We start from the raw sequence: 27,136 nt of genomic DNA, 5'->3' as shown, positions 1-27,136 counted from the left end.
AAATAAAAGCAAATCAATTCACTATTATACCTCTTCTCATTAGCTTCCACTGCATCTCTGGATCTTTGCTTTGCAAATAGCTTAGCCATTCTTTTGGCTTTATTCTTTTGTCTACTGCTCATACCAGCTCGAAATTCTGAGTCAATTAACTCAGCAGCCTGAAGAGTCTGAAAGAGAAGTCATTCATTGTCAATTCTTCTTACAATGAAGGTCCTGAAAAATCCTCAAACTCACATTGCTCTCAACTTCCCCGACCCTCCATCATTTCAAACTCAGAGCAGCAGTTTGACATGAAATAACACTAACATGCAACTATGGGGCATAAGAATTCAGGAAGGCAAAGCATACCATATTAGATGTTGATCATCGTATTTAAAACATAAAGATTATAACCACAGAAGCGCAAATTTGATTGACTTGGCAGTGTTAGGTTTAGGGCTGGACTCGATCTTAAAGGTCTTTTCCAACCTAAATAATTCTATGAAATAAAGCAAACCCACTGTATTATTCCTTGCAGTCAAACAGCCCAAGGTTTTACCTACAGGTTGTTTGTTTACTAGTGAAACTGAAGAAGGCAAATAGTCCAGATCCTCATCATTGAAGAGATCTTCAGTATTCATCCCAATTGCAGCACCCATATCTAAGCCAAGTTTCTTTTGTAACAGTTTCCTCTGTCGTGCTATCCTCTCTTTAGGATCAATTTCACCTTAAAAAAAGTTTTTAAAAAAGGGGAAGATGTGTCAGATTTCCAATTAGATGTGTTATTGAAGATTTGCTCAATGAAATAACATAAGAAAGCCAAAAGTTACAGAATTAAATTGCACTTGCCTAATACATTGATACAATCTTTTAAACCAGATCACACTGATTCCCAGGAAGACCTTTTCTGCTGAAGTTATACTAGTACTTAAATTGTCATCAATTATTAAGTAGAAAATAACTCCCATGAAATTCATTAAATTACACTTGGTCTATAGAAGTAAAAACACCTGTTTTCCCTGAATTTTTAGGAAAGTAAACTTTGAAAGGAGCAAAATTAACTCACTAAAAATAAATCCAGCAACCAATTCAAAAACTAGCGCTTTTTTTATTGAGCACATGCATCCTTGTGGGATCTGTTGATTTTGGCAGTCTATTTTTGATGGGGTTTTGGTTGATTTTTTTTGGTGTGTTTTTTTCCCCCCAAAGGTTGCTTTTCCTCTTAAACTATCTTCTGTTGGGAAACACAGACCTAAGCAATAACAACCACCAATGAAACCCCTCAAATGATAGTCAATCCAATATCCTGTATTAAGCTAGGTTGAATCTAAACCTGTTTTCTTCAGAAACATTCTTCCTTGTTAAAATGCACTGGACCCAGGTGTCTCCTTTCCTTCTGCCCGAACTAACTCCTGATGGCAATGTACATTGCAGCATAAGCATGATTTTCCTAGGGTGCTGAAGTCTGTTAACAATCTTATCTTCAAGCTTCATGTGTCAAGCAAGGCTCATTTAGGAAGTTATAGAAGCTACCTCAAGAATGTTGTGAAGCTTCAACACTTTAATTACTGAAAACGTAGACTTTGGGAGCACCCACATTTACATAAAACAGAAGATTTTAGTGCCTGAGTAGGCTAGACCTTCCAAGTAAAGTGAAACTTGTAGCTTGTAGGGCTGTCAGACTTCACTCTCTTTACATGTGCAGTACGGAAACGAGCCAGGAGACTGGGATTTTTTGGTCAAATATCTGTACATAAACTTGTAAATAGGTGACCAATATTGGTAGAATTTACACCAGGCTGAGTAGCAATTAGTAGTTAATTATATCTAATAAGCTTTTTTTTTTTAATTGCATGAAGCTTGTACACCACTATTAACCTAGCATAAAAGATGGCAAGCAATAAAATAGGAGCAAAGCTTAACAGACAGGATACTGCCTAAGTGTCAAGAGCCATAGGTTCTGTTCCTTGCTGAGCTAGTGATCTTCTGTGTACACTGCACAGAACACATCACACGTTGGGAACGACTAAATGAGGGCTATGCAGTCAGAGCAGAGTCTTATCTATAGCATCGTTTCATTTGGTGCAGAAACTGGAAGATGGACTGCAATTAGAGCTGAGTACCGTAACAGCAAAAAAAGTATCTTAGATTAAAATAATTCAATGTCATTACACTAATACAGGCCAGCTCAGCTAAAAAGTTGCAGAAAGATATCAGACAAGTCACATGAAACAAAAGACATCACACAGGCACTCATATTTGACCTTCCAACTTTAACAGTTTTATCACAGTATTCTTCATGCAATCGTTCTATATTTGAAAGATTTCACGCTTTTAAATAAGCCACATCCTACTACTATATTTGAGAACACTGTTTTAATGAAGAAAAAGTGGTGATAGTTCCTGCACCTCTTCAGAAAGTCTACAGAAATTCTACAGAAGTCTTTAATATTGCTTTTTCCACTCCCTCTTTCAGGTTTCCACTCTCCATTTTTCCCCCATACACATACTAATTCTGATGAGAGAAAAAACCCAAACAAAATGTCACTTAGCTTGAGAAAGATAATACAAACCAGTTATGTTGGGGAATATTTTCCTTCCATTATTTCCTAGCATTCTGAGAAATCATGAATGACTAAACTCATAATACTGCCACAACAAATTTTTTCGAATCAGTAAGTTTTCTTATCTGCAAGTAAAATACAAAGATATACCTGATGTATCATCTTGGACTTCAAATTCTGCACCAGCAGATCCAAGAAGAGATGCACCATGTTTTAACAACCGACATATATCAAATCTGTCAAAACGCAACCGATCTGTTGAAGGTGAATCTTCCATAGGACTTTCTGAGCCTGGTTCTAGATAGGACATTGAAAATAATATTAAGGACAATGTGATGAAATTTTTGCTCAAAGTTCTGGCAGAAGATTAAGCGAGAGAAAGAAGTAGTAATTTCTTTCCTCCAGAGGAATCAGACACACAGCATTTTGATTCACAAAGTGTAAATGCTCCATTTCACAAAGACAGACTGAAAAAGCTCACATAACACTTAATTGATTATAAAATTTTTTTGACATTTTCCCCTTGATAAATTTAGCTTTTTAAAATCTTGGACACTGACATACTGCTAGGTCTTCTCTGGACGCATACGGCCAACTTGCAGTTCAAACTGCATATGGCTCACAAACAGTTCATACAAGTATCATGCCAACACTGTATCATATCACCAACAGCCAAGCATCCCTGCTATAGAAGCTAGAGAGTAGTCTTAACAGGTATGGGAGAAGGTCAGCTCCCAAGGGCTGCTGAAGACTAGTTACCAGCTCTTCTCAAATCCAGCTGCAGGTACAGTGCAGTTCAATACTGATACAGATGAGAATTGTTCCTCACAAGGTATCTCAATTTCCTGGTTATGAATTCACTTCCAAAGTATTCCCTCCCCTCAATGCTCATAGATCAGTGTGTTCTGTGGCTCCTAGTCACGTGCAGCTTAGTATCCAAAAAGATTGGCTATTCCTACATAATCCAGCACTCTCACATCCTAAATTACAACTAACAGTATAAATACAATTGTTGCCTACAAGAAATACAGCATTTAGTTTGGTGTTTCATCCCGCACTTATTTATGAAAGCTTGTTCACTTACAGTAGAATGAGTCTAAGTGCACAAAACACTGTACAAAATAACCACCACCTACATTTCTTCAGATCTGAAGTCAACATTTCATTACACAAATACAAAAAGAGAAGTGATTTATAGCAAGCCTAAGAACCTACAGCCAGACCACTGTAAAACACGTGTATTTGACTACTACATCAAACAATTTAATTGAAATAAAAGAAACAAATGTCTGCATAGCCAGTTAGCCCTATTAAATGGTACCTTTTTCTCAAACACACATAATTACCTTTCAAGTTCCATATCTGATAGGCAGATATGAAAGAACTGGACTGTGCATTCAAAAGAGCTGCTGAACTTGGAAATTGGGCAACCTGTCAGTCTTAAAGTACAACAGAAGTATGGTTAAGTAATTCTTGGAACCAGACTTGTGAAATTAACTTCTATCCTTGGTAAGATAATAGTCTATCAATAAAGTTAAGTACATGGATAAATACAATTTACTGGGAAAGAGTCAGAATGGTTCCTGGGGAAAAAAAAAAACCCACAACTAAAACCCAAACCCTCTCATTGACCTGATTATCAGTGTCCTTGAAGAGTTCCAACAAGTGGATAGAGGGGATCCAGTCAACATAATATATTCAAAAGCTTTTGGCAAGATTTTATATTAAAAAAAATTGAAGTAACTAAGTTACCACAGAATTGGGGAAACATCCTTTTACAGACTGAAAGGTGTTTAAGGAGATAAAAGTTAGCTTTGGAGTCCTTCAGGGATCAGTGTTGAAACCAATTCTACCAGTCTTTAGCAATGGGAAGGAGATTTTGCTACACACTTCTCAAACACGCAGATGACACTAAGCTCCTCTGGGTAACCAAAAGTCACAACAGCACTAAGGAATGCAAAATTAATAACCTAAATCATGCCTACACAACACTGAATTTGGAACTGGCAGTTAACATTCAATAAAGATCTTGGACAGTTTTCTGTATTCACCTGCTTATTGGGCAGACACAACCAAAACCACCAACTAAGTACAGGCATCATCAGGAAAGACACTGAAAACTTGACAAAGTGCATAGTTTTACCACTATGTGTAAATATCAGTACTCTAGAGATGTAGGTACACTGTGTACAGTTCTGTACATTTCAAGGAATAAGGAAAAGCACAGAGAAGGACAAATAAAGTTATCTAAAAGACAAAGCAGCTGTCTTGTAAGGAAAAACTGAAGAGATTGCAACTCTTCAATCTGGAGAGAAGTTGTTGGAGGAGAGCAAATATGACAGTTCACAAAAATCATAAAGGCAAATGGATAAGGCAAATCCAGAACTTGCTTGTCAAATTCTATAGCAACAGAACCAGGAGGCACTGAATGAAACAAATATGAGATCACCTCAAAGCAGATATGAGGGTTTTTGTTGCTGGCTTTTTATTTTGTTTGGGTTTTTTTAAGCAGCAAATTTCTGGAACCCATGCTACATGAGGTTGTGAACATAGACAGTGCCAACAGGTTTAGACAAAAATCACTGACAATAGATCCATAAGTTGACAATAAAAGCAACTCCAACATCCCTAACATGACAATTTCATATGCAAAGCGAGTACAACCAGAATAGGCTTCAGGAAGCTGCCATTTCACTTCCCTCAGAAAGGTGCTCTGAACAAGGGGACAGAGAAGAGAATGTCTGCAAAATATCATGACAAAGTTGACTGGTTAAAAGTTTTGCCATTTTACTATTATTCCTTTTATCTATAAAAGCTTTATGAGGGTACAGAGCACAAGCATGGCAATCTTAGAAGAAACAAAGGTCAGGCACATCATTGTAACTGAATATGAAAATCTAAAGTCAGAGATGTTTACCACAGTCCATGCATATAAAAAAGTCTATGCTCATAAAAACCAGAATGGCACAGTTGGTTTGAAAAGTCTCACATCACAGTCAGTTTGCATCAGATAAACAACGACTTGTACATAATTCATTTAAGCAGCACCTTGTTTTGATCTCGGAGTTGGATTCCACTCAGGTACATTTTTCACTATTGCTTCAACAGCCTGGCCAGCCGCAATACGAGTATCCCAATTCGTACTTCTTAAATACACTAACACCTTTAAGGAGAGATTAATAAATAAATAAATGTTTGCTTAAAATGTACTTTCAGAAAATCCATCAGCTGTTATGCTCTATCAAAACACACTTTTAATGCTATGGATTAAGACAACATTCAAAGCAACAAAAACAATGGACAAGAAAACAAACCAAGGAAATGCAAGCAGCCTTCTCTACGTTGCTCACTGCTTAGCAGAACTCTTGCTATGGTCAGACATTAAGAATTTATCTTAAATTTAGTCCCATCAGTCAAACTCAACCATGATCTCCTCCAGGTACTGAACAAGGCTTGAGACTTTTGATTTTTGCTTTCTAAAAGGAAGTTTTCAAAAGAGATTAATAGAGCTTAAAACTTTGAAGTCACTTAACCCAAGACAATAGACAACATGGGCCACTTGAAGCAACATATGCTCTTCTAAACCAATTTACCACTGTGTCTCAAATCTGGAAAAACTATTTCTTTCTCTGACAGTGGTCTGATAGTCATGATTCCTTGGTCACTTTGTTGATACCATGAATTGTGGTGAGGGCACCTGTTCAATAAGAGCAGAATTGAGGTCACTCGGCCACCTCCAGCTGTCAGGTACATACTATTTTTGGTGGTTTTACTAGACTTAGCCAGACTGAAGTCTCAAACTTATGGAAATCTATTTCCATTTCCCAGCCCTTTTAAAGACATGCAGCCACCTATATTTTTGATACTGTATCACGAAAGTAACAATCTTTAAAGGAAGGAGCAGAAGTTTTTATAAGACAGTAAAGCTTTCTCCTTAAAGAAGTAAATCTGAACTTACAGGAAGCATAGAATATCAACACTGAATGCAAAGTGAAACCTCACTTATTAATCATTTCAGAGGCTGACGAAACAGCTTAACAGAAGTAGTCTCCTCATTTTCTTCAGTCTCCTGTTTTCAGAGGCTACTTCTTCCCACAGAACCCACACCCCTTTAATAGTGAAAATGAAACTAGTTTAAGGTACTGAAAAAAAATGCTTACTTTAGATAAGAGATTATTCAGTTCATGAGGATGCAGTTTCACTACTTCCCCAAGCTGCTGTGCAGCTGCTTTTCTTGTTACAGGTGTTGTACCGGTGTCCAGTAAAATAAAGAGACGATCAAGCCTAAATATGATTGACAAAACCAAAAAAATGTTATGCTATTCATAGTTCCACTGCCCATTTCTATTAATATTCCCCCACATTTTTCAGTTTATCTAATGCAAGCAGAAGAAATGTTTGCCTGAAGACTGCCAAGTGACAGGGTGACAAATGTACTTTTTTCTAATAGTAAGCATAGTTGTTCTAAAAGCACATTTAATTTGGTAAGCAAAAAAATCCCCCAAACTGTTAGAAAGATTAGTTTTAAAAAAATCTGCAGGTACAAGAAAAAATTTAATTGTTCCCTTCTTTGTTGCATTGTAGAACATTTTCAATATTGAAAAATAAATACTGTTAAGTTGTAAGTGATCTTCATCAAGTTTTGTCTCATAAAGCAAAGGGCTCAGCTGTTCATATTGTGCATTATCATTTATTTTTAAGACATAGCCTGTGATCTATAATCTCAAACTCTGCTTTTCGCTTTTCACATATTTCTCCCCTAACTACCTGGAATATATAAGATCAAACATGTTGTTGTATTTACAGATTTGAAATAATACGATACCTCTGGCTTTCCCATGAAATACAGGAACTTAACAAGCAGATGTGTTTTCACAGTAACTCTGTATTTAGTGAAAGAGACTCCAATCATCTGATTTCAGACTAGCTAGCTTATTTCTTGTTCAGAGTTACTGAATGAGAAAGTCATCATATAAAAAAAGCACATAAAAATAGAGACTACCTATCAATGATAGAAGTACCAAAAGTTCATTATTCCCTCCACTATAAGTGGGACAGTTAGAACGTTCTTTACAGGGTGCCTAATTTATCCATTAGTTATTGGGCAGTATGAAGTTATTACTGAATGCAACTCTAGAATCTGTCCACGTCATGCAATCAGAATTGTCTCTTCTAGCCTTATCACAAAAATACTCCTCCAAATATTGCAACAATATGAAACTGGAATTTACACAGCAGTGAAGCTCACCTAGATCTGCCTGACGTAATAAGGATACAGGTACCCTGAATAACTCCCCTTCCTCATAAACACATACCCTAGGTTTGAGCAAATACAGGAAAAGGACAAATGTTTTGCCTGTTAGTCTGTTGCTAGTAATTACACCTCACCAAAACTGCCTTTAACATTAGTTTCAAACATTTGAAAAAAATCAAAAAACCTCTTTCTAACATCATCGGATTTTGTATTTTCTTTGACACGCTTAAACTGCATTTAATCCTGAGAATATCTTATAATGTGTCACAACACATTAGAAACAGCAGTGTTACACCAAGCCATGGTAGTAATGTCACAGAAATAAGTTCCAAAACCCAAATGCTCTAACAAATGGAGATACTAGATTAAATATTCATTAGATAAAGATTCTAACAAAGTATTTCAAATCATTCTAGTATTTTAGACACACTTCTGATACTTGCCAGCTTTGAAATAATTGTCTTCCTACTACTAAAATAGGTGAGCCCATTTCAATTTCTGTAGATAAAACTGGAATTTCAATTGCTATGATTTACTAGTTAGAAAATTGTTTTAAAGTTACATAAAAATCAAAACCCAAATGTATCTAAACTAGCAGTTTTGTATGATTAGACAGTCAAGGAAGAAAGCAACAGCTTTATAAATTCAAGTCTTCCAAATCACTGATAGTGGACTAGTCAGGAGGAGCATATCAGATACTTCGTTATTTACCAGTATTTTTTCCTTAGTACATTTGACAGTAATAACTCAACCTGATTTGCAGCATTCTGTATTATTCACTACAAAATATGCTAGCTTGCAGAGCAACCACATCTTGCTCTAACTTGCTTGTTCTCTCATTCTTAAACTCAGCCCTTTCAGTCTTCATTTCTGTGAAATTTCAGTGTTCCATACTCAAGAAGTTTGCCATTTAGCACCACCCACTCCTTTAACTATCAAAATATCTTTTTCTTCATCTCCAAAGTCAAGCAGAGCATGCATCTTAGACCACTTCCTCAGCTAGAACTCTGCACATATCAAAACATGAGAAAACCACTATGACAGCCTACCCTCAAAAAATCTCAAGTTTAATTCCAATCTTAGTTACAACACTAGATATTCACTCCTAAAACCCACAACTTTTTGAAGCTCTATTACCTACAAAATACAGTTGTGGGTTTTTTTCCAACCTGCAGTATGCTTAGTTTGTAATTTGCATTTTTAAATTGCAATATGCTTAACTTACATACAAATGTGAAATAAAACAAAAAAATCTTTCTATTGCTTCACATCACTATAGGAAGGTTTCAGCATTCAGCCCCAGCAAAATAAATGGAAACAGGATTAGCAAATACAGCTAACTAGCAGTAGACTAACAGTACTCCTAGTCAGACGAATCATTCTTCCCTTCCCTCCCCCAGACTTCCATGATGTACAATTCCCAAACAGTTAATATTTTGGAGGTATTAAGAATCTTAAATTAAGTTTTGATGTTGCTGCAGCAGAATACGGCAGAGTGTGAAATCTACTGCTTTAGTTGGAAGAGTAACACTGAGAAAGTTGCCACTGACCAGCAGCACTAGTTTTGTTTTTTTTTTTTTTAAAGTTTTCATTCTTAGTTTCATTAAAAATGGAAAAAATACTAAAAATTCTAAACAAATTAATTTTGAGGACCTGCAGTTTGGAAAGAAGTTTCCTAAGTTCTGGTAAGGTTTTTATTCTCGGAACGAACTAAACTAGTTCTTAAAGTCAAAGAGAACTAAGGAGTTTTCTAACGGCATGTGGTTCTGCCTCTCATTTAGACAGTACTGTAAGCAAAGCTTACATCATTCACAAGTGTAACACAGAAGTCTGAATCAGTGTGGTAGAGTGAAATGCTCTAACGACGCAGATAAAATTTTTATTTTAATGAAGAGTTCAACACAGGCTGTCAGAAAGTTGTTCTAAGAATACGGAAGACACAAGCAAATGAGAAATACAAGGAGTACTTACGTGAAGAAAAAATAAGAGAACAAAAAAGATTTATGGATTATTAAAAAAATCTAAATTCCAGCAAAAGCTAAAAATGAAATATATCTTTAAAACTACTTCTCCTGCATATTAACCACTGTAATCAGCGCTTAGAAATACAAAGTCCTACATTTTTAACTCATAAGCAATGGTTTAGATAACCCTTCTGTCACCTTCCAATCCTGAGTCAACTACATCTCATCCATAGGATGGCAACCATATGCCACCTCTATGTGAACTTATGCTATACAAGCTCATTACAAAGCACAGCTTGTTCAAAAAGGTAGATAAATTTCTCAAGTGAAAGGAAAAAGGTGAGATTTTCTAATCACTGATGAAGTGTACCAGCAAGAACTTGAAGCAGCAATTCTAAGTTCTTATGAACACCATTACATTCAAATTAAGTATTTTTTCTTCTAAGAAACACCACATGAGCTTTTACACTGACACAGTGTTCATTAGTAATGTTTGGCACAAAAGCATCAATTCAGATGCTTAAGAACAGGCATCTAGCAGCATCTGAGACACTTCAGAATGAGTCATGCACATGGGGTCAGCAGCATGACACAGGATGCAGGAGATCCTTGTTATTCTGAAGTGGCAAGGACACATTATACTATCTAAACTGGCACCAGACACCTAGATTAGGCAAGTGAATCCTCCCCGCATAAATGTTCCAAGTCATCAAACACAGAGCATTTAATTAGGGCACAATAGTTTTGAAAAGACTAAAGCCCGAATTCTTACTTTCAGCATAGAACCACCTAAGAGATACTCAAGAATAATCAGTAGGTCTGTGATCAGGATATCAGCTGGAACAGCCATCCCAACCTGGGCCAGACTCTTCCACCACTAGACTACTACCACTCAAACAATTTTATTAACAATTCTAAAAAAATAAATTAATTCTTAGAGAAAGACTGCAGGCAAGAAGAATTCTAACAGTAAACAACTTCATTTGCATTGCTATTCATCAGAACAGCAAGGTTGGCTGTCATAAAGGGGAACATCATCTCTCTAATCAACATTTAAGCAGAATGATTAAGCATACAGGCTTAGTTCTGTTAACTAAAGGGGGTTTTGTGAATAAAAGTACACAGAAACTATTATTGACCCCCAGTCACTAAACATAACAAGCCTTTTACTCTTGCAGTGCATTACTGCAGCAAAGACTACAAATAAAAAAATTACAAAGGACAAACATGAGAGCAAGCGCTTTCAAAAGAGCCGCCCCAACTAACTCAGTGACACTCTCGAGGTAGCATGGCGATTCTGTATTCTGGTCACTGCCTTCCAATCAGTTTTGCATACTCAGCATTAAACTAAGTTAGACATGACTGTACCTAGGCACCGTAGACAAATGTTGCAACAAATGACCTGTTCTGTTTTTCATGCTAATCTTCAGTTCTTTGTTGCCTAAAGGTATGCCTCCAAACAGAGGGCTGATCTCCATTTGAAGGGACAGTTATAATATTTAAAGTGAATCTTACGGCACTCCTGTGGGAGCTGCATGATGCAATTTGAAAGCCCTCCAGCTATAGAGGCATTAGAAAGCTAGTAGTGGGATAGTTAGTGACCAGATCAAGATACAGAGATTATCAACAGTATCTCCAAAATGTTTCCAAAAGACAGCATATGCAACTGAGTTGCATAAAGATCCAATCATCCCAGTGTAAGCGTTCTGGCTGGACTGGGTCCCCCTGGACTGGGCTTCAGATGAGGAAACTTCCAATTTGTTGATTTCAATGAGTTGAGACTTGAAAGGGACAGTGAACTGCTCACTATTGCCAATGAAGCAATCTGTTTGGACTCTACATCTGTGTGAGCCAGTATGTTTAACTGGCCAGGGAGCAGTCTCTGACAGTAAAGGGCAACTGGTACAGAACAGCTCATAACCACCCTAGCATATCGTCCAACCCATTAATATTGTGTGACTGTACAAAAAAACCTTAGTGATGCAGTCCCTGGAACAGTAATGTCAAACTCTGCCTAGAGCTCTTTGGAAAACTGGTAGCTAGCACCCATCAAAAGGCAAGGGAATACTCTTAAGAGTTCACAGTATACATCTTATTTCAACACCCAGCAACTTCCTCCCAGGCATTGTTTCTTAGTACAGGAATAGCCCAGAAATCTAGAAAACATCACTAAATTAAAATTTAGACTTGACAAGGGTTGACACACACTGTGAAATTCAACCTAAGTTTTAATGAAGATGCCTTAGCTTTTCCTGTTGACCTGATAATCCTTTGGTGGTGTTCCATCACTTGGTCAAATCCCAGCTTGGTCAGCTTCACAGCTCAAAAAACCTCAAGCCCCTACTAAACCACATACAAAATGTTAAATAATCAAGTAAACAACTTTCCAATATACAATCAGCAAGCAAAAGAAAAATCACTGAACAGAATTCAGAACAAAAATACTGTGATGATACACATAACGAATGGATCGTGATTTCACTTTGCATAGGTGGGAGACTGTGGAGTAAATAGTTATAAAGGTGGGGCTGTGGACAACAGAGAAATCTTCTTGTTTCCTACAAAGCAGTGGAAGGGACACCTGGAATGAAACAAGCTCACACTGGTCACGGTATTATATACTGCATATGGAAGTCAACTGAATGCTAAAATTAGTATCATTAATTCCATATGGAATGTATATTTCATATAATATATGATCCATAGCATCAGGCTGTACAAGTTTTGTTTGTAAACTATTACATATGTATCTACATCCAACAATGCAGCCCAAAAACATATGACCAATTACATTACAAAACCTATGAGAACAAAGAGGAAATTAAAACAGCTGTAAAGACATACTAATACAAGCAGTGTATCAACAAGTTATAGGGAATGCCTTGGTGACAATTCAAGTTCTAGCTGCTGGAGCAGGTTAGAATTCTTATCAGAATGCAAGCCTGACTTTTGACTTTCATTTCAGTCTGTTAGGTGTCTGAGAAATTGTACAGCTCTATCTCATTTAGGCAGTAGTGCACATGCTACTTCTGCTTTCCCCCTCCTGATGACTGTGTTGGTGCTCCCTCCCACAAACAGCAACAGGGAAGGCAGTCCGCTGTTCTGGTCTTTGAGTTAGTCTCCACCAATGAGAGAAAACTTACACTATTTTCCCCTCCTTTTTGAGTCAGAACTCCTGTAATTGCATTGGTTACACAGCATCTACCTATTCTGATGGTACAGGCATATGCCTTTAAGGAGTAGTGAAAACATACTTCTTGTTCAGTTTAACTCTTGCTTTTCATGCAAGAGCAGCCATGAAGTAATAGCTTCCAAACAAGCTAGAAGCCGAAGTCTTTCTTTAGAAAGTTCATGATAACCCAAAAAGAACATTTCTAAAAGGTATATACAGCCCATAAAAGACATTTAGGATAATTTTGGTATCTTGTAAGAACTTCCACCTCTCAGTGATGCAGTATTAAACTTGAAATGTTACATAAGTAATTATGCCAGCCAGCGCAGCCACTTGTTCTTGGGAAGCCACAGCCCTATACTTCAAAAGCCAAGCGCAACATATGAGGCCTGCTTGTTTTCCAGGAGCTTTACTACCATAGCCTTCTGACATTATTATTTATATTACAATATACACTAGGTTCCTAGTCTACACATTACCAGTTTTACACAAATCCAAGTAAATGAAAATGCTGAAAACTCTAGAAACTAGTATTAAACTTACATGGACCAAATCAAGAACAGCTTGCGAGAAGAGCAAGTTGTTATGCTTTCCCATACTTGCTTAAGCAAGTGTCTTTGAAATACCCTGAAGGGGTTGCCTTTAAGGTACTTCAGTGTGAACGGAAAGATATATCTATTAAAATCAAATTGTTTATTCTTAATGCATCTTACCAGCTTCATGCATTTCATCACATTTTAAAAGCATATTTGTTCTCCTTCATACTGCGAAGGCCCTCAAAAAAGGGAGAAAACCATTAACAGCCTTAGTGTTGGAATAATGATACACGAGGTGCCTTAAAGAACCTGGAAAAGAAGTTGTATTAGGTATTGAAAGGCACTATCAATGCTTTATTATCTACTAAAACTCAATCACCCTGAGTAATCTATAAGCATTGCTATTTTCCATAAATAATTGGAAAAAAATTTTCATCTAAAGCATCCCAAAAGATCACTAGTGAGCCATTGTATTTATTCACTTGGATCATATACTTTGTAGGAATGAAGCTGAAGCAAAATTTTTCACTTCCTTTTTTCCTTCTCTGTTCCACTATCAAGAATTATTTTTTTTTTATTAGCTACACAAACATTACACTACTTCATATACACTTCTAAGATCAGAGACAGGAGACAAAGCCCACCAAATTAGCTTGCACATTCACAGGAAGAACATCAACCTTCCCACCTATATGTGCTTCTAGAGGATGGTGTTCATTAGCTAGTCTTTTCAGCATAAAACTACCAAAGACATGAGCACATGTGAAACAACTATTCTGCAACATCTTTTGGTATGAGATATCTACTGTTCTGCTTTTAGGTCTGTTTTCCGGTGTATCATCACAGAAGTGTTATATAGAAGCAGGTCCTCAGTCCCTGTAACAGGAGAATCTGGTAAAACAAGCATGTACACACACAACGCAAAATAAAATACCCGAATCTCTTTCACCGGTAGATTACAAATAAGTGACAATTATTTTTAAGATTACCTCATTAATAGCAAAGCTGCAAATTCTCAATCTAATTTTGATATATTTCAAAGCATTCCCTGTATTTGTTTAGATGTTCTTGAACAGACCAGGGTTTTGAGAAAGGTTTTCAATTGGCCAAACAGCAGAAACTAAACTTTACTGAGACAACAACCACTTGATAATTTACTGTTTCAAGAATGTAAAATACCCCTACTCCCACCTCCAAAAATTGTTGTTTAAATATGGTTCCAATACAGAACTAACCCTAATGAAGTTTTTTTGTTACTATCAATGTTTGGTATGCACTCAGCAAAGACCATGGTCCTTGGAGAAAGATTAATTTGAATCAACTTCTTCCTCACTTTCCACTTGTATAGTTAGAATCATTCAACAATGAATGTTGGTCCTTCAAAAATATAAAATGTAACTGTAACTACCTAGAGGAAAAGTGCAGTTCTCTACAGTTAAACGGAGCTGGTACAGAAGCTGGAACAACTACATCTTTTATAGAAGTATAGTTATGTGGTATATAAGTGTACAAAACAATTATTTGTAGGAGAGGACTTTAGAAATTCTAAAGTAAAAGTGAAGACAAGATTTCTTTTATTTACAAAAGCAACACTGACATCGTATCATTCCTATGGTCCAGCAGCCAAAAGGTTCATTTGTCAAGAGTTGCTGTGTAACTTCAAAAGGATGTGAACAGGTTTTGCTGTATCTATTAAAAAACATGCAAATTTACACAGTATCACTTCTTACAGTTATAGCAACATTGGAGTTTGCCAGGACTAACCAAGATGTTACAGCACTCCAAAATGTATAATTCTTTTACCTAATCTATATGTGGAATTGAAACAATTCTATACCAACTCAGAAGTATTACAGCACCTTTATTAAAGTTCTGTACCTTATATTAAACTTGTGTAACATTTTGATCTTAAAATTGTACTCTGAAGCAACATATCACATGTGACATTATTAACACACCAACTTTTTTATGCTCCACACTGAAGCTTAGAGCCAGCCTTATCCAAAACGGAATTTTCCTGTCAGTTACCAGACCAAACAGGTGCTAACTACATCTTTGCATAGATCACTATTGCTTTTCACTAAAGCCATGTGTTTTTACATAAATACAGAAACATTGGTAACTGAATTTGAAATCAATCTTTACAGTAGACACAACCCCAGCTGAAGAGCTATATCTTGATATTCCAGTCAGCCCCCATATCACACGTACATTAGTAGAGTTATTTAAGCAGACTGCCCCAGACTTAATGTAATTAGACTACTACTCTATTTCACATGTAGCTTGCAGTAGTATTTTAATGTACATTGTAGTCTTGTTACAGCAATCCTTACTACTTCCAGATTCTTATGGACAGCTTTGAGGAAAAAAAGGCCCAACAAACTAATGTAACAAGTTGATAAAAAATAAGAGTGGAATAAGATAAAGGGCTACTTTCTAGAAACTACAAACCTCAAACTAAAACACCTGCTACTTAGGAGTCTTAAAAGGTATATTGCTGCTATAAATTTTGAGTAATAATGGATTTCCATTATAAACAGGCACACCCTTACTTTGCTACATAGAATTGTAAACTTATTCATACACAGCTTCAGATACAGAATTTACTTTTGTTATAGCACTTCGGAAGTACACAGATACTACCAACACGTGACTTGAAGCTAATCTATCACAAGGTTAATTTGGATTTATAGTTTCCTTTAACTATCCTGTTAGTAAGCCTAACATCCCTATTTCACTCAAAAAGAGATGGCAGGAAATTGTGCTCAGCATTTTTTATAAAATAGCTCTATTAAGACATACCTCTGTATCTGTGAATACTTTAAGCGCTGGCACACCCCACCACACATGTGTGTAAGCAGATACTACCCAACATCTTGAGGCACAGCCAGAACACACTAATCACTTTTCTCCATGGAAGCCTGTTTTAATTCGTTTCTTTACAACTAAGGGCTCTGAAAGGCAAACTGGTTTCTTGCCAGTTTTTGAGACTCGATATTCCCTATTCCCTAGCAGTATAATCCGAGGAAGGACTGGTACCCTCAACGAAGGCGTCGAATTCCGGAGGAAGCCCAAGACGCCCCAGGCAGAGTCCCTACGGCCTGAGGAAGGGAGGGGGCTTCCCTGCGCACCAGGCACAGGAGCTACCCCACGCCAGGAAGCAAACCCTGGCGCCAGGGCACGCAGCCACCCCCGAACCCCACCGAGGCGGCCCATGCCGCCGGGGAGAGTGAAGGCCCCGGCGAGGCCTCCGCAGGCTCCCGAAGGCAGAGGAGGTGGAAACCGGGCACCCCTCTTCACCCCCGCACCCCCCGAAGCCAAGCCACACTGAGGGCCGGGGACCCAGGGCCGCAGCTGCCGACTCTCCTTCCCCCACCCTTCCCGACTCCTACCGACCTGGAGACGGCCATGGCCGCCCGGAGCTGGGCCTCGCTGGAGGCGAGCGGCGGGACAGCAGGCGGGGGAGGGGGGCGACGCCGCTCTCCTGGGGAGGAGGGCGCAGGGCCTAGCTCGGGCCTCTCGGGCGCCGCACCCGGCCTCGGCCTCGGCCCCGCCGGTGATCCGCGGGGAGCGGCTGAGCGCAGCTGTGGCCGGCAACGGTCAGAGTCTCGCTCCCCCCAGGGGGGCAGCAGCGGCGCGGGCGGGAGCAGTGCACAACCCTCGGAGCGCGAGTTAAAGCTTCTATTCCCCCATCACCGGGGCGAAGCCCAATGCCTGGTTTTATATGAGCAGCCATCTTGTATTTATTCCCTTCCTCCATGATAGCCGCTTCCTGATTGGCAAGGGCACCCGGCCGCAGCCAATGGAGAGAGCGCTTCTAAGAGCAAGGAGGGCGGGCGCACGCAGCGCCCGAACTGAGCAGGACCGGCCATGGAGCCTGCCGAGCCGGCTGGGGTTGGGGGGGCGCCGGCCTCTGGCGGGGCGTACCATCTGCACATGTGGGGGGGGACGCTCAAAGGGGAGCGCCCTAGTCCCTCACCCCGCGGGGAGAAGAGAGGCACCAGAACGCGAAGTACACGCGTTTCCTTGCCAGTCCACCGGGTAGTGGCGCTTCTCCCCCGCCAGCATGGCGGGAGAGGGCGGCCGGGAACTCGGCGAGCTCACGCCGCACTCCTCACTCGCCGAGGTCCGCTGCCCCTCGGCTTACGCCCGGTGCTGCAGCGCGGACGCTCGGCTCGCGGACACTACGGTTCCCGGCGTGCAGCGCGCTCAGCACCGCGCCCCTGCGCGGGGACGCAGCCCCGGCGCCTCCGGGGGCCGGGCGTGGCCGAGCGGGCGGCCGCCCCCCTCCCCCGCCCCTCTCGCTGCGCCGCTGCGTGGCCTTCCCCGCAGGGAGGTGGCACTCGGGGCCGGGGGCGGCCTTGCCGCAGTTCACTTCGGTTACTCGCAAGGGTTTATTAAGCGGCACCTGCCCCACAGCAGCGAGGGGGTATCTGAGCCGCTCCCCGCGGCGCAGCCCAGTCACCGCGGCTCCGTAAGCGACCGCGTTTCCTTCCCCTTCCTGCCGTCTCGTTCTTCACCGAGGCAGCTAGCCCGTCCTCCCGGCCCGGCCGGGCTCCGGGCGGCCTGCGCAGCTGAACGGGGTTTAAAGATGGCCAGGATGCCAGCCGGCATCAGACGGGTACCCCTGGGCCGCAGTTCCCCTTAACTCCTGGGAAAGACGACCCAGCTTTCCCAGTGCATGCTATCAGCTTGCATCAGCTCCAGGGAAATACAAATTGAGAAACCGGCCTTTTAAATTAATTTAAATTAATGATCCCAGACAGGGACGTCAATGTAGCTGACATAAGTAACCTTTCATCTGATAAGCTGAAAACACAGTAATAGATTTTTCTTTCCTGTGATGCATGAACTTGCATAAATACACGAATTTGCATAATACTGTATGATAAAGTTTCCCTCAAAGGCCCACTGTGGTGCATATTTCATACCAAACCTTTCTATAGGGATTTCTGCTGGCCCCAGCCTTTCTACTGGATGGTTTGCCTTTCCCCTGGTAGTTAACTCCTCACGTATGGGTTCGCTCATTCATTCCCCACTAACACATCTATATTCCAAATAGACACACCAACGCTGCCTGCATGTTCACTGTTGTTTTATAGTTCTATGAACTGGACACTGGTACATAATACCTCAATCTATTCATACTCACGTGGGTCCAGCCTAGACCTGAGTCCTGTAGAAAGGTTTGCCCGGATGCCTCTTTCCCATCTGTTCCCTCTCCTGTCCTTTGGTGGGAGCTGGCATTAAAACAGCAACTTCAGGAACACCAAACACCAGCAATATGAGTCAGCCCAAGGACTCTGCATCATAGAACGTGGCCAGAGCAAACCACAGACTTCGTTTTTGGTGGCAGAGAAGTTCTTTGTCACAGTACTACACTCAATGACACAGATAATGCCTTTTCTCTTCCCTGTCATGGCTCTGATGTAGTAACTACCTTTAGATAGCTCAATGTGCCTCCTGTAGCAGAACACGCAAAAAATACAGTTGGTTTATTTGGAGGCCAAGAGCCTCTTACTCGAGTACTCCAAAACTACGTGCACGTTCCTTGCTGCCCTCATGTGTTGCAAGTGCATCTGCCTGGGTCCCTGACCCATGATCCAAGGCGCATGTCTACTCCACGCGTGCATGTGTTTTCACATGATGGGGTGCCTGCTATTCAGCCACGTGATGGGGAGAAACAGCAGAGACCTGAGGCAGGGAGGAGCAAGGAGCAGGCTGAGGGTGGATATATTTTTCTTGCACGTTAGATGCTGTTGATAGGGATGTACAGCAAATGTCCCTGATAATAGTTCTGCATTTGTTTAGCTAGGAATCAGCAGCCATCCTTTCCTGCTGCAGGTATTACTGAAAAGACCCTGAGGTCCTATTTCCAATTCTAACACCCTATTTCCTCTTAGGTTCCTTAAAACCAGTTTCTGCATTGTTTTAATAGCAAAGCAGAGTGCCCATCAAACATGCAATAAAATTTGTTTTGAACAGCTCCATCGGGGTTATCCTACCTGATAAAAAAAGTGCAAAAAAATATTGTTGGTGGGTCTTAGGCACTGAGTACTTGCTGAAATTATGATAAACTGCAGCCCCAGCAAAACAATCTGCAAAAGACAGAAAGAATGATCTGTTATTTACCTAATAGCAGGCATTCTGGATTGAAACACAATTCATTCAAGTTTCACACCATATATTTTTGTATTTTGATGTGACATTTATATAAAGCACATCATTACTTAACTGTTCACCTGTATCTTCTGCTCAATCCTTTTCCTGCACCCTGTGAAAACCAATTCTTCTTTGTCCATGCATCTGTTCACCTGCTCCATAAGTCATACCAATCCTTTTTGCACATTTGTTTTCTTTTGACCCATTTTTCAAGGAGCAGCCATACATTTTCTCCTGTTTATTTCTGCACGTTAAAAGAATCCCCCAACAAATCTGTTGTGTGCCAGTATACTCTCTCAAACCTGTTCCTAAATTAGATAAAACTCAGTAATTTCCAGTCAGTTAGTATGTTATGATCATTACTTCCTGCATTGATCTAAATTATTTTTATTTTGTTTTCTTCCTCCTGCCAGCTGTGTCCACCTGTGAACTCTTATTGCTTAGTCTGCAGATTCATAGCAACTGCAGCTTTCTTATTTGCTATGTATGTCTACAGAGCCAAGGGAAAAAATGGTGCAATCTCCAAGTGCTACAGCTGTGCAAATAGTAGATGACAGAGGCATAGTTTTCCCAGTGGAATCCCTCCTGATTAGACCTGACATACCATAATCTTCTGCATGTTCTGGTCTTCTAGTTTTATTTTTCCAGTTATTTTTTTGTGTCCTGAGAGTTTGTAGATTTGCATTGCTCAGGATCACACTAACCTCTCTGTAACTGTAGGTGTAACATTTGATACCTCCTAGTCTGGTAAAAAGAATATTTTCATAATAGTTTGCATGTATTTTAGTGTCTGTCTTGATTTCTAAATTCCCTTGGAAATCTTGTCTGAAGAGAAGCTAGTCTTAGAAGCTTGTCTCTGCTCAGCAGTTTGTTCAGACATCTTCTCTGCTGGTGTCTTAATCATTATCATAATTTTGACTATCTGGGGAAAAATGCTCTGAGATAAATTTATGTATAATGATCTTATGCAGGTAAATTGTGCAGGTTCTTTGCAACATACATTTCTTAATGATGCTTTCTGTTCTGAGGTCTGCAAACTAACCAGTTATCTTCTAGGCTATTTCTAACATAGTTTAAAATTCCTATTTATTTTTATACGTTTAACTGTTTCTTCTTCAAGTATTATTTAATCTTCCTAGTTTTTATTTTACATTTTATCTCTGAAGGTTAGGCTCCTTTTTACTGGTGTCACTGCAATCAGATTTCTGATTGCTGAAGGATCTTTTTTATCTTGGATAATCTTGTGTTTCTTGCTAATTCAAACTTCTTATTGCTATTCTGCTTATTTTTTATTTAAAGGTGCATTTATTTTTTATCATCTAAGCAGTAGTTTCCATGCCAACTCTCATGCTTTTAATTGTCTCATTCTTACTCCAAGGAAATTTTTGACTAGCTGCATAACCTTCTTGAAAACCTCCTTAAAAAATGGCAACTTGTACATGGTCTTCCTTTTAAGTTCTTCACCAGAAATGATGGTGACTGGAGGCTGGATGCTGACTGATAGCTCTCATAGTCCGAAAAGCACCTCAGAGAAACCAATGAAATGCTGGATTCTGAGAGACAAAGCAGGGCGAAGTCACTGCCCTGATTAGCAACATTTGAGAAAAAGTTAGCAACATTTGAGAAAAAACTTTGATGGGCTCCAATTTCTCAACATCAAACAGGACTGTAATAACAATCAGTTAGTGAAAATCACCAACATCGAAAACGTTCCAAATGTCACCAGAGCTGTATAATTATCTCATTAGATTTCATTACGTCTGATGATATTTAACATTGTACATTCAAGACAATTTTCCTGAATGAGGGACTCCTGGTATGACAGACAGAGAGAGACAACTTGTGATTCTCTTTTGTGATCTACTGTTCCCAGGGATTTTATCTCACGGGATTACATGGACTTGTTCAGAAGTGGTGCTGCTCCTTGCCCATCTCCATTATCTCCCTTATAAACAAAACTTCTTTACAACTGATCAACCTTGTTGTACAAGAATGTACAACAACCTTGGCTTTGTTAGCCACGCTCTGTAATTTCTCCAGCGCTTAATTCCATGATCTTAAACTTCTCATGTTTCAACTCAGCTCTACTTTCAGCTATTTTATAATAGATGATTTAAATTACTGATATTCTTTGGACACACTTCATGTATAAAAACTAGACTTCCTTAATTTTGTCTAGCTGTTATCCATGCTCCTGATTTAGATAAGTATTTTATAGTTTGGATAGTTTATTGTTCCTGTAGCATGTTTTTAGGAAATCATATAATCTGTTCAATTCATACAGTTGTTCTTTTTCCCAAAATAACTTTTATGTTTACATTTAAATCCTCTCTCTTTTTACCTCTCTTTGCAGGGTGTTACTAGCAACTACACCACTTCCTATGTCAAGAAAGTGACTAAAGTATATGTACATTCACTAAATATAGTTTATGAACTCTGAAGTATTAGGAGATAAATAATAGTAACTCACATGGACAATTACATCTTTATACCTGATCTCTCACTGACATTTAGGAGAGCAGAGATCTCAATTTTTACACAGAAATTTATATATATAATACACATATACATACATTTATACCTAGATATACCTACATATATAAAAATGAATTTAATATTTCATATCCAGAAAGAAGACTGAAGGGGAGAAAAGCTCCTGTCAAGTATCTAAGTGGGATTTTTTGGATCAAGGTAACAGGCAAAAATAAGCCACAGTTAGAGACAAGGAGAAATGCAAATAATGAGGTCAAACTCTTCCTATAAATCTGCAGGTCTTTCTACAGAAGTCTGTGGAAAAACACAAGATGAAAATAACATGAGACTAACAAGTAGAGACGTTTTATTAAGTTCTTCTATTATTTAAGCTTGTGTGGCTGTAAGTTTTTTTTCTTTATTTAATTTCAATAGTGAGATTGTTCTTTTTTCATGAGCTAAGGCAAGAGAGACATTAGCCTGTGCAGTAAAAAAAAAAAAAAGAAAAAAGTGCATGTAATTCCAGTGTGCACAATCTGAACACAAAGAGCATAAATAGAAAAGCACCTCTGTCATCAGGGACATAAGGATTCAGAAACACACTATAATGCTGAATAAACAGGGCCAGAGGTTTCACATCTAGTCCAGCTCTTTCCAAAAGCTGTTGCTTTTCAAAGATAGAAAAGAAGGCTAATCTGTGGCCATCGTCACAAGTTCTGTCACAGTTAATGAGTTTAAATTAGATTTAAAAACAAATCAGGTGAACATATAATAAAATATAGAGAGAGCAAAGGATAACTAGTATACTAAATAATAGAAAACAGTGCTTTTCTTTTAATTTGTAAACACTGTTTCTGAGAATATCTTTTAGGCCTATTAAGGATTTCTGGTGTGTAACTTGAAAATCAGAATTTACCATTCCCCACAGAGCAGAATTGCTATTAAATAGCTCCAGCATGATGTAGATACCAGGATTTGGTGGTCCCATTTTTCATCTGGGGTGTGCAGACAAGGGTGAATCAGCTATAGCATTCACTTTGCAATGCCAGTTTATACTTTCTTTCTTCTATTTACTATGTGCATCCTTGAACACCTGAATACACTCCAAAGATGGATTAAGATGTGATTAACAGGTATCAACAATAGCTTGTGCTCTCTTATCTTCTCCTTAAAGGGTTAATTTTGCTGTATAGACTTTTGTTTGGTAGTATAACTTGCAAAGTAAAAACTTCTGTTTATTTTAGAAGAGGTCCTTTGAAGAACTGCATGAGGATCATCCTTATCTGTGTCAACTTTTGAGTTTATCTGTCTTGGGGGCTCTTTCATCTTCCTTTGTGGAACATTCAGTTCTGAACATTCCTCGTAAAGGAAGAAAACGCCTCCTGGTTTCAGTATGACTGCATTGACTTGCTGTTGTAATTCGCATAGAGGCAGTTACTTCAGATTTGTTTGTTACACTTTAACTCATAACTGTAAAGTTTTGTGTGATGGGTACAGTAATAGCAACATTATAGTGTGTTCTGGTACTGTCCTGAAAGTTTGCAATAAAACAGGTATTTGTAATAAACAAATTGAATTTGATTCTCAGATTCCTCAAGTGACAGTATTCCTAATATCAGTAAAAACCTAGCTTGTTTTCAATGCGTTAAAGATTTGTGAAGTAGTTCCTTACTTGATTGTCTGAAATTGTCATTGGATTCTGGAGGGAATATCTTCAGGATATTATACTACACATAGACTAGATTTAAAGCTTAAAGGGAAGCCTTAATTAGTTTTAAGCTCCCACATGACTTTACTGCAGGATTAGAGGTCTGAATGCTCCTGTATTTTTTTGATAACTGTTATTTACATCAGCATGGTGCTTACACAGAGCCACAGGCACAGCTTAGAAGACCCAGATAAGAAGTTGCCAGGAACTCCTCCTCCAGCATGTGCCCTCTTGTTAGACCCAGTAATATTTCACCAGCTTTTTACACATCTCTTGCACATTTCTTCCCTCACACTGATAACTCTCTCCCTGACATTTTCATTTTCTCCCCTCTCTTTTCTTTTTCCAAATATTTTTTTCCCCTGTCCTTCACCCCCCAACCCCTCACTGTCTTCTCACCTCAGGAGGAAGGAGAACCAGGTTGCCTCCTCACCTGGTTCCTTTTTGTCACCTGTGTTTTCTCACTCCCCACAAGAAGAAAGGGATCTGCAGGCTTGGTAATTCCTGTCCACTGGAACCACTAAAGCACAGTCCACTGACAACTGGAGCAAATGAGTCAGCCTGGAGAGGAAGCAAACACTGTTGATAACAGCATGGAAGCTATTGCTTTTTGTTTGCACACACGTTTTAAATAAACTGCTGTTCACAGCGGCCAGGGATTCATATCCCCTTGCTGAACCCCAGATGGTGAATACAGTCCTTCTTTCCCCAGCACCGAGCAGACTCTAAACCATAAATGATCTTTGGGGGTCTGCATTTCTGATGCCTCATGTGAGACATGACCTTCTGAAGGTAGTGCTCAGGTCATTTAACTGCTGGTCCTGGCACGCTGGTTGTAGCAGTGAACCCCCAAATTTGAATCGTAACACATCATTGATCACTTCTGCACATCGAAAAAAGTCTGCAGTTTGCTAGCAGTTACTTTAGATGCAAATAAACAGGAAAGGATCCTAATTGTACTTGGGACTCCATGTAGGTCATTTACCTTTTGCCCCACCTGAGAGAAAAATAGTCACATGCAAACCTTTCTAGGTTTGGTAACTGTTTATTCTTCACATACAAACCTAAAATTAGCTGTACATGTAATGCAGATTTCTGCATATAAATTTGGTCATATCCCTGAGTTCCCTAGGGTCGTTCCCTAGTTGCCTGCTGGAGCTGACCTCTCTTTTCCCCAAGCCCTTCTTGGGAGTCAGCCTCCTGCACAGAGCTCATCCAAACTTTCTCCCAGTGCTTTCCAGGAACCATCTGAACATTTCCTAACTTGGGATGAGCACAGCTCAGGGTGAGCTGGCCCCATGGCTTCACCACCTGATAAAAATCAGGCCTCCAATTAAATCATAACTTCAGGACAGCAACAGAAAAAGAAGTTTTCTGTGAGTTCAGAGTTCAATAGCTATATATATTAAACCAAAACAGTCCATCCAAGTCTTGCTTTTATTGCTCTGTGATAGAACAGCAGCTATTTCTAGGTTTGCTGAAAACATACACCAAAGAGGCCAGCAAGATTTTATGACATTTTTGTAGAACTGAAATAAATGAAAGTGTTGGGGGGTTTTTGTGTGATTTTTTTTTTTTATGAGTGCCACTGTAATACAATATTCGGTTAAAAAACAAGAAGCATTTTATTTCATTTAATTTCATTCTCCACCATGTGGATCAATTAGTAATTGAATACTACAGAGGTGAATATGCAGTGATGACTCAGCTGTGGAATTTGAGATAAATGTCAGTAACAGTTTGTAATGTATTATGTGGGCTTAGCTCTGCCTAATTCCATTAGGAACAATAGGGTGGAAAGCCTCATCCTAAATTTAAAAAAAAAAAAAAAATACACAAACCCAACTTTGGCTATTTTCATATAGTCATTTCAAAGCCATCTGTGGAAACACTGTGTCTATTAATTTTGCTTTAAAAGAGCAATCAGAGTTATGAACATGTTTATTTTGTCAGGTAACAAGAATTACACCATCTGACTGTATCTAAACCCTCCAAGGGTCAGCAGGAGCTGCGCAAGGACTGGTGAGAGCTAGTGCTGATCCTCACTCCTTATGCCCCATGTCACTTTGCACTGAGCTTTCCAGTGCAGCAAGGAGTACTGGCACCCCCAGTGCCTGAAGGAACAAAGGACTGACTGTAGGGTCACTGCAATCCTAAAAAACATAATTCAAGCCCTAAAACAAAATATGAAGGGCAAATATGTGCTCTTCATTCACTTTATGAATACTGCAAACATAGTATAAAAAACCCCCAAATGCTTGTAATACCAGTCCCTAATTCTTAGCTCCCTGCTGGAGAATACCAAGGTTTTTCTGTTGTTGTTGTTTTGAAGAATCTGGCAATACAGTAGCCCAAGTCACAGATCTTCCTCACCTCCAAATAAAGAAGCCTAGATAAAGATTCTTAGCTTACCCTTCATTTAAAAAAAAAAAAAAAAAAAAAAAGAGCAAGTGAAGGAACAAATGCCTTTTCTTGACATGTAGTGCTCATTGCCACAACCAGTTTATATATAGCTTCATTCCCAAAACCACATGAATGAGGCTCACAATCGGAGATTTAATAGGAAATACAATCGACTAGCTGCTGTGAAAATGAGAAAACTATTTACTTTGTACAATGAACAAAGCCAAAGTTGTTCTACTAGTTGCAAAGGCAGTGCAGCATTTGCAGTCTGAATTTATATCCACAGAATCCTTTGATTTGGGGAACTTTTTGCATGTGTTACAAAACAACAGCAGTTGCCAGATGTTCCACACTTTTTAAATCTAGTCCTTATTTAATAGCTATAGAGCCATGAATTCAGAAATCTGGGTTTTAAGCTACTAGTTAAAAGGCAAAAAAACTCTGTGGGTTCTGGCCATGAACAGGTTTTGTTTTTTTTTTTTCTTTTTTCAGTTTTCTAATGTATACCTACACCCTCTTGCTTTATGCTTTACAGCTATGCTACTTTTGAGGCAATTTCTTAACTGCATGACTTAAGTATCTAGCATTCATTTTAATTGTTTAATATCATGGTCTAGCTTTATCCTTATTCACTGTGATGCCATTTAAAAATAGGAATTTATGAAATGTAATAATAATGAAAAAAGTAAATTTTAAAATTTACCCAAGTATTACATTAATACTGTTTTCCATCCTATGAACTAACATTTGTTTATCCACAGTAGGAGCTGTTGGTGCTACTGTGCAGCTGCTGCCATGAATTTAGTTACTGCTTGTTGCACTACCTTCTTGAGACCCACTGAAGTGGCAGTTCAGAGGAGACTGTCCAATACATGACTTAAAAGTCACTTACCTGAAGAGGTTATTCTATTCCGATTACATT

General features: G+C 39.1%; 1 protein-coding gene across 1 annotated transcript in view; it reads right to left on the bottom strand.

Moving 5' to 3' along the window:
* The window catches only part of BTAF1 (B-TFIID TATA-box binding protein associated factor 1), a 49,663-nt gene extending 32,407 nt beyond the window's left edge, over positions 1-17,256 (bottom strand). Inside the window, exons 1-6 of the mRNA XM_054832343.1 lie at positions 16,866-17,256; positions 6,704-6,827; positions 5,592-5,706; positions 2,694-2,840; positions 543-706; positions 31-167 (exon numbers count right to left, since the gene is read on the bottom strand). Of these exons, the coding sequence (XP_054688318.1) occupies positions 31-167; positions 543-706; positions 2,694-2,840; positions 5,592-5,706; positions 6,704-6,827; positions 16,866-16,879 (701 nt within the window). The 5' untranslated portion in view covers positions 16,880-17,256. The remainder of the gene's footprint in view (positions 1-30; positions 168-542; positions 707-2,693; positions 2,841-5,591; positions 5,707-6,703; positions 6,828-16,865) is intronic.
* Positions 17,257-27,136: the final 9,880 nt, after the last annotated feature.

Source organism: Grus americana, chromosome 7, assembly GCF_028858705.1.
Source record: "Grus americana isolate bGruAme1 chromosome 7, bGruAme1.mat, whole genome shotgun sequence".
Taxonomy (NCBI): Eukaryota; Metazoa; Chordata; class Aves; order Gruiformes; family Gruidae; genus Grus; species Grus americana.
The sequence above is the reverse complement of the archived record's forward strand: the minus strand, read 5'-3'. Positions and strand labels throughout refer to the sequence as shown.